This window comes from Merops nubicus, unplaced genomic scaffold (genome assembly GCF_000691845.1).
Source record: "Merops nubicus isolate BGI_N331 unplaced genomic scaffold, ASM69184v1 scaffold20580, whole genome shotgun sequence".
In the NCBI taxonomy this organism is placed as follows: Eukaryota; Metazoa; Chordata; class Aves; order Coraciiformes; family Meropidae; genus Merops; species Merops nubicus.
Window position 1 is genome coordinate 16,272 of NW_008581094.1, and position 12,535 is coordinate 28,806.

General features: G+C 37.4%; 1 protein-coding gene across 1 annotated transcript in view; it reads right to left on the bottom strand.

Annotated features, from left to right (window-relative positions):
- Positions 1–493: 493 nt before the first annotated feature.
- TXLNG (taxilin gamma) overlaps positions 494–12,535 on the bottom strand; it is a 12,474-nt gene continuing 432 nt past the window's right edge. The window contains exons 2-9 of the mRNA XM_008948738.1: positions 11,893–11,984; positions 8,396–8,566; positions 7,495–7,689; positions 5,915–6,034; positions 4,764–4,838; positions 2,687–2,779; positions 2,061–2,156; positions 494–1,014 (exon numbers count right to left, since the gene is read on the bottom strand). Of these exons, the coding sequence (XP_008946986.1) occupies positions 694–1,014; positions 2,061–2,156; positions 2,687–2,779; positions 4,764–4,838; positions 5,915–6,034; positions 7,495–7,689; positions 8,396–8,566; positions 11,893–11,984 (1,163 nt within the window). The 3' untranslated portion in view covers positions 494–693. The remainder of the gene's footprint in view (positions 1,015–2,060; positions 2,157–2,686; positions 2,780–4,763; positions 4,839–5,914; positions 6,035–7,494; positions 7,690–8,395; positions 8,567–11,892; positions 11,985–12,535) is intronic.

Below are 12,535 nucleotides of genomic sequence, written 5' to 3' on the forward strand. Positions count from 1 at the left end.
GTTCACAGGCAGGGCAAGTAGTCCAAACTAACCTTTACAACACAACCCTGAGAAGTCTGCTAAAAGTTGTACACCCTGTTTCACCAGCTGCAAAAGAATGTATTTCAAAGCTGTTTTTTTCATACCACAAAGTACATAAAACCCTTCAAATGTATCTTTTACTATATTCTGGACCTTTACTTTTTCATTCATATACATGAAAACATACTAGAGGGGAAAGCTGACTTTTTTTTACTGGCCCTTAGACAACCTTATGTAAATAAATTTACTGGAAAAAATGCGCAATCTTTAGTATACTGAGTGGCATATCAATGAACAAAACCAGAATGCTGTTCTTTAAACCAAAAAGGTGACCTGCTGCCACACTCTTCCCCGAAACGATGCTCTACCTGTACACAGTCTTCTACGACAGTGATTTGTGTTGAGGGGAGGAAACGCACATGCATCCTTTTATGGAAAAATATTTTCTTTTAAAAAATGAGGCAGATGTGCAACACAGTTGTGGAAAATTTATAGTTTAAGCTATTTAAAGCTGCTATGCAGCTTCCTGTACCACATAAGTCCAGTAGTTCTAAGAAAATACAGATATGGTAGAAAAAGTAAGAAAATTTTCACCACAAAACCAAATAGTTACCACCAACAGAGAAAGTTATACACAAAATATATCTCTCAATACAGTGTTTACACTTCATTTTAGTCTACAGATTCAGTGCCAGGATTGGGACTTGTTGAGACAGTCTTTTCAGAGCTGTTTGCCACACACGATCCCACATCGGGTTGGATTCCCGGCTCCGTGTCAGTGGGAGTTCCCAGCTCCTCGTGGGAATTGAGGGTGCAGGACTGCAACACCTGCACAGCTAGATCCACATCTGCTTCTCGGAGAGAAACCTGTTCCTTAAGGACTTCCACCTTCTCGTTCAGCTCATTCCTTTCTGTCTGAAGGGCCCTGCATAGCTTCTCCAAACGCTCCAGTTTTATTTGAAAGCCCTTGTATTCTTTATCTCTTACTGTTTTCTGAAGGACAAAAGAAAATAGAAGCTCTGTGATACAACTCATTTTTTCCCCCTTAAATTAGTTAAAAGAATCACAACCATTTAATCCTGAATATTAAGTCTTAATTAATCCAGTTGGTCAAATTCCAGCTGCATTGCAGCAAATTCCCTCAGCATACTCGACCACTACACTTCAGATGGTCTAAGCTGGAGTGGCAACAGAGACCTTCAGAAACAAGCAACAAGAACTATGTAACTATATAATGCTATTTTTAAGTGAGAGCTGAGTATCAGTGAGGATCCTGGTACGAAGCCAAAAAAACCAGTCAATTACAATCCAAATAATGACAACTCTAGGGAGCAGAAGAGCATCCACATGGGAAACCTACAGTCCAGCAGCAGGATCCAGGGCAGAAGGTACCATACTCATGGCTCTCCTAACCAGCTCCTTAGAAGAGCAGAGAAAGATAACAGAGAAAGATAAGCAGTGCCACAGTAGACCCTGTATGACCCAGCAAGGTCACACCTGACAGAGCTGAACCAGACCTCAGAGGGTGTAGGCAGAACTGTATCCCTGTGCCCTGGATGAACACTGTTGTAGCCCCTTTCTTACTGGACTACACTTAAGTAATGCCACCTCATGACCTCAAAAGCAGCAGCAGTGCAGGGAAGTAATTGATCCCTTCCACATGGGTTATTTCCTTCAGGTCAGTCTTACACATTTAAAATAGATTTCTGTTGCAGCACTGACTAAACTTTGCTCAGCCTATTAAAATGGAGTCAGTTCATTCAGCTTGTGAGATTTCATACACATCATCCCAGCAATTAAACAGTAAGCCACGAATGATGAGGCTGAATTTTGTGTCATGAGTTTAGGCGTATATAGCAGCTTTTTATTTTCCATGTCTGAGGAGAACAGTACTATTTACATAACAGAAAACATAAGGCAGACAATCCAAGTAGAGGCTACTGTGTATTATTTCCAGTTCACACATTTTTTCAGTTGTGGAGAAGTTCTCCAAGACACAGACTTCAGATTAGCCGTGCTGCTGCCTAAAAGATAATTACCTCTTCAGCCATTTGCAGAAGAGCCTTGTTGTTGTTCTCCCATTTTGTACGCCACACTATAGTTTCCTTTTCCAGTTTCTTAATCTTCTTTGTCATCTACAAAAGATCAATAGAAGACTTAATTTTGCGGCTTCTGTTGCAATGTAGGTAGGTTTACAAAAATAATTCAACTTCTTAGTGTTACTTTCCAAGTGCAGTTTGAACAAGGTATTTTATAGAAGTCTTTCGCACGCAATCAACCCCACAAATACAGATTTTGCATTTGAAGAAAACAAGATTGATTCTCAAAAGAAGCAGACTAGCAATCTTAAAGTACAACAAGAAGCTTGAGGAAAAGAAGTTTTAAAAGATAGGCACAGCAAAAAAGACTGAAAACTATTGTATGCCTTTGACAAAACAAAAATTGGGATTTAGAGATTATGAAAGCATGTTAAAACCCAGAAAAAATAACATTGCTCTTCTAGAATATGACCAATTCTTATGACCTACCTTATGATCCAAATTAAACAACAAAATATTCCATACAGTTTCAGACTGCAAACACTATTATAAAATCTAAAATGCATCCCACTAACAGCATGCATTTTAGTCCTATTTTTTATTAAACTAAATAACCCTGTAAGTACCTTCTCCATTTCTTGCCTGAAGGTTGTAAAAAGTTCATTACTTTTTGCCATGGTGGTCTGGAATTCTTCAAACTTATCCATATAAAGAGAAAGCTGTAGGAAAAGAAGGAGCAACATTAATCTGAATGAATACAGAAATATTAAGGTGCAAAGCAAAATTAAGCTCAAATACTAGAAGATTGATTTTTTTTTTTAAACTATTGTACAATTACATTTAAGCAGCATGCAGAGCTTGTCTGAAAACATGCTGTTCAGATTATACATATATCTATATAGGAGAGAACTATGTTTATAGAACAGTAATATATTCTGAAATAAAGAGGATATTATGTTTAATAAAGTATTGGCAAACATCATAGTTCATCACTATCATTTCTGCTTCCCCACTGAAAAAGGTCGTCTGTGGACAGATACATATACAGGAAATTCAGCACAAGATTAGTGACATCAAACTTAGAAAAGACCTAACTTTCCACGTTAACCAACCAAACCTAACAGCCAGGGCTGGGACAGAAAAAACACGATTCATTCCAGAAATCAAAATAAAGATTCACAACCCATGAAATATGCCCAGTAAGCAAGAATCATGGAATGTGAATATTGAAAAATTTAATAGTTAAAAGCATTACATTTCAACAAGTGAAAAGCATTAACACTTGATGACAAAGTCTTCTTGCCCTGCCCCACAAGGTCAGTTGTCAAGAAAAAATGGTGCAAAATATGTTAATTTTTTTAAAAAAAAGTAGGTTATGGTTCTTATGAAAATAAGTTATGCTACCGGCATGTGATGTTCTAAGAAAGCATGAACATTTACTAGTAACTTCTTACTCCAACTGAATAATAACCAGTTCTCTCAATTCTTCTGTTGGGGGTTACAGGACAATACAATTCAGAGCACAGAAATACTGTACTTTGCTCTAATAGTAAAGGAGATTTCATAACAAGAATTGGCCTAATTTGTCAACAGTACGTCATGAGACTCTGCCATTCTTGTCACTAAACTTTCTAGTGATGGCAAAAAAAAACTATTTGGAAGACTTGGGGTGTTAATTATTAAGTATGATTACATTTAATTATGCATATACACACACACTTTAAATATAACTGTTGGAAAGCCTGGAAAAGAATTAGGTACAATAAATATGAAAAAAGTGCATGAAACAGAGCTTGCAAGGAGACAATACAAACACCTCACAAAACTGAAACAATAAGAAAATATACAATAAAAGGAGTAGCTACTGCTTCCCAGATGAGATGATGTTAGCTGAACCTACTGTTTCCCTCTGCCTTGCGTACCGAGTTCACGTGTGGCCAATGACTGCAGGTGATGCAGAACCACCCTGCAAAAACTGAAGACCACCTCTGCACTCTCAGAGAGTATTTTGCTGTTGCATTTATAGCAAGAAAACAGTTTGAAGCCAGCAGTTTTTAGTGGATAGAGACACTCAGGTTACTAAATCTGAATAACTACAGGGATAAATGCAACGTTCCTTGCTCCCAGTCCTCCACAACAGGAGGAGATGGAAACTACTAGTAGAGAACAAATTCTAAAACCTGCCTGAGTGAGAAGTCCCCACCCAGCTCTCTAGTCACAAGGGCCTCTCTGGTCTTGAACAGCTACAAAAAAAAACCCCAAAACTTTGGAAGAGAGAACAAGAGTTTCAGAGAAGCCAAGAAATGGTAAAGTAGCTGCCAAAATGAAGAGATTTTTAATATTTCACATATTCTAGTCTTTGTAATATTAGTATCCTTTTAAATTAGCATTAACTCCAGCGATTCAATATTTAGCACCTTCCATCCATTAACATCCCTCTCCAGATGTATTAAAGAGCAAATACAAAGTCTTTACAATTTACACTTCACTATTGAAGAACTACATATTTAAAGTTAAGTTTAAGACTTAATTTAAAAAAAAACCCAAACCCAAGTACTTTTCACAAGTAGTGCATTGCATCTGATAAATGATAACATGTAATTTTTTTTCTATCTTGTGTTATGTTCACTACAATCCCAAATCCCTTGGTATTGTGTTTTTGGAACAACTGCTATCAAAGACCACCTGATTAAAAAAAGATACCTGCTGCTTCAGCTGAGCTTCCTGTTGCTTCATCTGTTCACATTTGTGTCTGGACTCAGTAGCTTCTTTTAGCAGCTAAAAACAATGCAAAAGATCACATAATGAATAAAGTACTCATAAGAACGTCTTAACTTGATCTATGATGAAAAATGAACTAACATTAACTTCACCTATGGACCATTCAACTGTGTTTTCTCACATGGGCTTTCTATTCCTATCCCCTACATTCACAGATATGGTTTAAAGCACGTGCTGGCATGCAGAAATTTGTTGGGACATTTTTCTAATTGGCAGCAGGAGTCAATGTTTCTATTTCTGAAGCAAGTTTGAACAGCTAAATTCATATGAGAAGTTCATTAACAAATTGTGATTTGTAACCACTTTGTAGCCTCTCTACTTTATCTTCCACCTCCACTTCTTCAGCAACTAATATTACCTTTCCAGAGCAGTTCAAACCAATTTTGCCTCAACTTGATACCTTTTTGTAGGTTCATCTTTGAAGACACTTTCATCAGCTTCACAACTCCAAAATTAGGTTTTAAAAATATAGAACAACCCAACCACAGATGATCTTTAAGTTTATCCAGGAAAAGCAAAGAAAGCAAGGCTTTTTTGCCTAGAAGTTACAGACACATAAGGAGAATTAAACAAACCCACAATCTTCACCTATGTATTATTTTGCAATTGGAAGCAAACTTCTTGGAAGACTGAAAGTTAAGTTGCTGATTATCAACATACAAATAAAACAGCAGGTGTAGTTTTGCAGACAGACAGCTCACAAGAGCATATGCTTTCTTCTGCAATTGTTACTTCTTATAGTGTAAAAACAGAAGTGACAACTTTTGACCACAAGGAAGTACCTTTGGCGTTTCAGCTCAAGACATTTCTCAGTCTGAGAAAAATCTAAATGATACCCAGCACATTTGCTGAGAAAATTCCAACAGTAGCATTACTTGCTTGTAAATACAGACATTAATATTTTAGGCATCACATATGTGCAAAACTTAAATCTCAGTCTCACTGTTGAAAAAAAATCTATTCTAACTTTCCAGGGACAGTCCTCTGCATTTGCAGGATTCACTTTTGATCATGAAAGATCTAGTTTGTTGGGTTTTGTTATTTCTCTTAAGTAACACACAGAATTCACTTACAAACTCCCTTTCTCGCTGATGTTTTTCCTCTGCCTCTTTAATAAGTTGGGTAGTTTGCTGAAGTTTGGCATCCACAAGCTGCTGCTGCAGTTCTTTATGTTTAAACACTTTATCAATATGCTAAAGGAGGAAAGAAAGTTGTCTTAGTCAAACAAACAGTCCATTGGTCAATTAAGGTAAGCATACATGTATGGGGACATGCATATTCTTTGTCAGCTTCATGCAGAAGAAGTGGCAAGACTGCTTTATGTTCCTTCTTTCTTCCTGTATCTCCATACGTCATAGCTACGCTTCGTTTGTCTTTCACAGAAACCAGCTGTGTATTTTATTAAATTGGTACAATACTGTCAGTCACTTCACACCGGACACTTCAAAAATCCTGTAACAAGCACTCTGCATCCTTTCTTCTAACAAGTACCTACAGCTAATCCTTATCTTACTTTGTTACTTTTCTAAAAAGACTAGTCCTCATAATTAAGAAAACTCAAAATGAGGAAAGTTTGCAACAAGTTTATTTAGCTGATGAAATTCCACAAATCATTGAATTTTGCAGTCTTACTTGCACCTGTAAAGTAGCACAAGACAGCTTCCTACTTTTTCTCTTCCCTAAATTATCTCATGGATAGAAATAGTCCTTGATTGCAAAAGGCAAGGAACTAGTCTAAAGAGACCTAACTGATCCAGTTAAAAAAAAAAGTCAAGAAACCCAACAAAACAACTAAAAACCACCACCACCACAACAAAAAACGAAACCAAAAACCACAACAAAAGAAACAATTGAGAAATTATATTCCAAACTTTATGTGCCAACTAAGAACTAGCAAACTACTCTTAGCTGTAGAACACCTCTGAACCTTAGCTCTCTCTTTGACATGGAGAACTGGCTGGTTTACAATACTGTAACTTAGACTGGCTAGCTGCTATCCTGGTGCCAATTAAAGCTTGCTAGCCCTATAACAGTCTTTTCCATGACACCAGTCCAAATATATTCTTAAAACATAATAGCTTACTTTAGCTCTTCTCATTGGCATAGAACCACATGCAAAAAGGAGCTTCCCCAACTCCCCCAAACTTAGTGAACCAAACCAAACAAGACAGATAATTAACTCTTATATTCCCTCCCACTATAATGAGAAGGTCTAATAGAAGAACTTCAAACATTGATACATATTTATGTTGGAAAAACCTCTGGAAGCCATTTAGTCCACTCAAAGCAGGGTCAACAACAGAGTCTGATCAGGCTGCTTACACCTTGCCCAGCTGAGTTCCAAATACCTCTAAAGACAGAAATTCCACAATCTCTGGTCAACTTATTTCTATTTGATCACTTTCACTGTGAAGGATTTTTTTCAATGCATCTTGAATTTAGATATGCAAAACCAGACAGGAAAGGCAGATTGCTGGTAAAAGAGCTACTTAATTTTTCAGAGTAGTGAAGTATAAAGAATAATTTAAAATATATGTGTATATACATTTATACACATAATAGCTGTAAGATATCAGGGGGTTTTCTCCCCTTTAAGTAACTGATCCTCAGTCAGAGAGCTAACAGAATTCCACTAGAAGCACCATGTGAGCACCTCTTCTCTCAACGCGTACTGCTCAATGAGTTTCTTCAGCTTCTCCCCCAGCTCAATATTCTCCTGACGGAGCTTGGCGTTATGGACGTCGTGCTGCTCCAGCTGAGCCTGGATCTCATTCAGCGTGATCTGGAAGTGGGCAGTTGCTTCCTTCCGCCTTTCCTCTTCTTCGCGGGCTTGCTGCATGTTCTCTTCCTTTCAAGAGAGAATATTAATGTGTTTAAGACAAACCATGCACCTTTGTCAAAGATTTTTGTGTCAGAAACAAGGGGAATAATTCAGTTCTGTACAGTTTGAAGTTCTAGAGTGATAGAGTTAATATAAGCCACAACCATAATACACTGTGCTGACTACTCACATGACACGTACGGAAGGAAGAATCTAAAATTCCAAAACAGAGATTCTGGGTGTTACCACCACCAACGTTACTCACAGGCTGGTATTATAAGACGCTACATTAATACCCTCGCAAGCATAAGAATAACCCAGATGTTAAAGTGTGGACAGTACAATGAAATTTCCTACAGCTATCACAGCTAAGAATCTCTTGGCTCTCTCCCATTTCACTCTCATCCCTTATATTCTGACAGAATTAAGCCTCATGCTGCTCTTATTTCAGTTTTTCTATTTTTCTCAGCAGTTATCAGCACTGTTCCCAGAAACAAATACAGCCAGTAATATGAACCAGCTTGAGGGGAAAAAAAAAAAATTAGCAAGTTGAACTATCCCCATATTCTTTACCCTAAAATTATGTACACTTAACGCCACATGCCATGCATCTTCTGTGGGTACAGGTAACAGGCAAAGGGGTAAGTAAAAAGCAGCAGTCTGATTTTAAGCAGTAATCAGTACGTAAGATTTCCACCACCACTAGCATTGTAATTTATGTAAATAAACCAACCTTCAAGGTCTTGTTATGACGCTGAAGCTCCCGACAGAGAGATTCCAGTTTGCTACGTGCCAAAATGGCCTTGCTATGCTCACTCTGCAAGTGGACTTTCTCCTTCACAACTTGTGCTTGCTTCTTCTGTAGTATCTTCATCTGCTTTTGAACATTCCGGCTCTCCTCCAACTAACATTAAAGAGTGTATTTATCAAATAAACAGAGATGAAACTGTCTTTGTGCATCTAGATAAGCAGACTGAACAAACTTTTAAATATTTCAGTTGAAAGGAAATGAAAAAATTTCATTAAGATCCCCAAGTTTCTCTTTTAAGATCAACTCCCATCATCCTACAGACAATTCTAAATGGGTGAGGAGAGAAGACTAAAATATATAAATGCCAACTCAACAAACATTTGCCTTTGCAGAACAGGGACCTGTTGACCATGGGCTATCAGCTTGCATTTGGTTACAGGGGTAGGACTAGCCCTGAGAAAAGAGGATGTGGCAGATACAATTAAAAGCCAACTGAGACTGGTCACAACAAGTCACAACTTCTTCCACTCTGTTATCTGTAAGGTACACGAAGCTGTTATCAAACAGGTCTTGTTTTTACTGTCAAAAACACAAACCCACAGAACTGCGTACAGAGCTCTTTCTTGTCAGCTGGAGCTCCTACCAAAGGAAGCAGTAATTGGTACAAGTTTGCAAAATGTTAAGGTATTTCAGAAAGCAACAGATAGAACTAGTGGCCCTGACAAATCAAGTCAAATACTATTAAAGCTGCACAGCCCAGACTTTTATGACTTAATCTGTAGTCTCAACCATTTGAAGCAATTTTTTTGTTTTCTTTAGGCTGTTTAGATGGTAGATGACAGCATAAATGTGGTATACAGTGCTGACTTCAAAATCTATTCTATGAACATGCAGTGAATAGAAGTTTCTTGCATTAATATCTAGTTGACAGCAAGTTCCACTATACATGATTTTTGGGCTCCCTGAGAAACCATATTATTCAGAGTCTGTTCTATTTTAAAGAAGGCAGCAATGTTCAGTGCAACTCTGTTCCTTATTCGATAGTGCCTCGGCCTCAGGGCACCACAGGAAAAGAAGGCTGGCAACAAGGAACATCAGCATGACAGAAAAATAGTAATACAGTGCTGGTTTTCTGAAAGAGCTCAAAATAATGCTGAAGCACAGAATAAAGAATAAATAAAGTTAAGGACCTCCATAACAACAGTAAATTAAATATATATTGAATCTAATTAAAATAAAAAACGAATGTTACGGGAGTATTTTGATATCCAAACAGAAAAAGCCCTTTTCTTGCATGGCCAGAAAAAAAACACACTTCAAGTGGCTATGCTGTCTGCATAACTATGAAACTTCAGGCCTGTAGAACTATGCCAGCATGAGACATATCACCAAGGATGCAAACCTTCCTGCATCACAAACTGATCTCCTGATAGATTCCAAATCAGAAAAAAAAATATTGTGGAATATCTTTTGCCAGGAGAGAGTCATTCCTACCTTTATTGTACAGTCCTTTTCATGAGACACCACTGAAAAACCTGACAGTGAGCTTTAAAGATGATGAATCTTTAAAAAAAGAAAAAGAGCATTGTAGGTGCACTGTCATAAACAGTTCAAACCTCTGCTGGCATTAAAGCTGACACCTATGCCAGTGGTTCACCACCACTATAATGAAGAAAAGAATGCATCTTAACAGGAACACAACCAGATCCAACCTAAACTTTCTAAGGAGAACGAAGTACTTCTAAGACTCATTCAGCTAAAGCAGATCTACTGTTACACCCAGACAAGCTCCCACCCAACTCCCCAGCAGCTCTCATCATCATGGGGAAAGCAACTGGTTTTCTAGGATGGTGACTATCTCATGAATGCTCACTCTACCTATAGACCACGGATGCTCTCCAGGGAGGGGGGAAAACAACCTGTAACGTGAACACATCTCTCCCGATTGCCATGCTTCTTGAAGAAAACTAATTCATTTGGTCTACTCCCTAATTGTTTTGAGAGCATTTCTTCAACAAGAAAACTCAAAGTGCAAATGGTGCAGACTTTTCTTTCTGCAGAAGTGTGGAATTCATGCCAACCCAGCTCCTCCTGCAGGCCATCATCTCCACTCTGATTTGACATGGGAGCTGTTCATTCAAAAACAAAAGGCATCACATGCACAAGCAATTGCTTCCAAGAACCAACTCACATACTGCACTTTTCTCTCACAAGATCAAAGCTCATTTTTAGGTGGATGTCCCATCCTTGAGTTGCACTATTGTTTCTCTTTTAAATGGGAAGTGACTTCTCAGAGAAGCTGATGGTTGTGATGGAAATTCACTGATATGAACAACAGTGTGCATGTGAGAGAGAGCAAAGCAAAAAAAGCAAAAATATAGCAGACCTCCAAGGAGGACTCAGGATTTCCTAAACAGAACTAATCTAAATCTATCCTTAAGTAATCAGTATTGCCTCTCTGAGTAAAAAGACTACCTGCTAGGTCATCCTCAAAGCTCTGGAGACATTATTAATCTCAAAGGAAAAATTAATTTCAGAAGAGTTATGCCACGTTGTGCAGCCATTATGTCATTTTCAGAAACATTTCCATGTGTAGTACACTTGACATCTACAAGAGGAAAACACTAGACTTTTGTCAGGCTATTCAGTTACCTCTCTAGTTTTGCATTCATTTTATAACTACAAATATGATGGGGAAGCACATCCACACAGTATTTCCAGACTTTCCATTCTTGTCTATCCCTGTGTCAAGATGAACAAGTCAGGCATTTTTCTCCCCAGGCACACTCTGAAAAGTGAATATAAGCCTTTTACCCCCCACCCCCATTTTGCCATCAATTTAGAAATAAATTACAATTTCTCTTCCACGGTGTGGGAATGTACTCTATGATGAATTACTGCTAATATTTTACCTTTTTTGTTTGCTACTGAAGAAATGTATACTTTTTCTATCCATTTATTTGCCCGATCAGAAAGCACAAAATAATCAAACCCACATTTTTCCAACTTCCCCTACCCTCCAAAAATCACTGAACGATTAAACAGAAGTGATTTTTTTTTTTCCAAATCTGGTGTCACAGTATGGTCTTTCCTTTTATCCTAAAGGGTATAAATTGCAAAGTGTTAACACAAAAGCATTATCAACAGACAAAAGCTAAGAAAACAATGATTCTCAAAAGAAACTCTTAGCTTTTCTGTCATTCCTAGTGTTATGGTCCAACCCCAAGTTAGCATAACATATTTTTATTTTGGCTTTAGGCAGTCATGTAGAAGTGAAGTGACTACATGCAAGTTTGGCTGAAACAATACTCGTAACAAGCCTTGACCATCTTTGGGTTTTGTGCTTTGGTTTGGTTTTGTTCTTTTTTCAACAACACTAAAATATTCAAAATCGTTAACTGTCTTGTATTAGAAGTTCTTGCATTCCACAGTTAATATTAACACATGAATAACTCCTGCCATCTTTACAAATTACTTACCAGATCAGCATACTTCTTGCACAAAGCTGCCAGCTTTTCCTCTGGAGTAGAAAGTGTGTTCAAGGCTTGCATTAATAATAGCACTTCTTTTCCTATGCATTGGATGAAAGACAACAATATTGAGGAAAAAAACAACATAACAGAGAAGCAGCCTGTCTTTAAAAGTAAAACATAAACCTGTGAGATAGCAGTGTCAGTTTAGTTGTTCTCTAGTTTGCTAGCTGCATAATCCTAACAGATGACAAACAGGAAGTCATCACAGTAAGAATAAATTTATCTTCCCTATTACTCAACTTCAATAGCAACAGTTACTTTAATCTTAAACCCACAAAAATATTTTTATCATTTATAATAGCAGAGATAAAACAGAAAAATATGAAGGAGTGAAATTTAAGAGGTTAAGCTTTGCTAACAATGGATATTCACACAAGTGTTTTTAATAGGCCTTTGGAATTTAAATATTAGCAGTGCTTTGGTAGCACTGAACAACACAATCCTACATTTAAAAGTTAATCCAACAACCAGAAAGTTAAAAAAGCTGATTAGTAATTACCGCATCATCATTATTATTATTAAAGTTCCTGTAAAAATAGCATCACCAGCTGAAGGATTCTTATATACATGTTAAGAACTGTCTTTACCT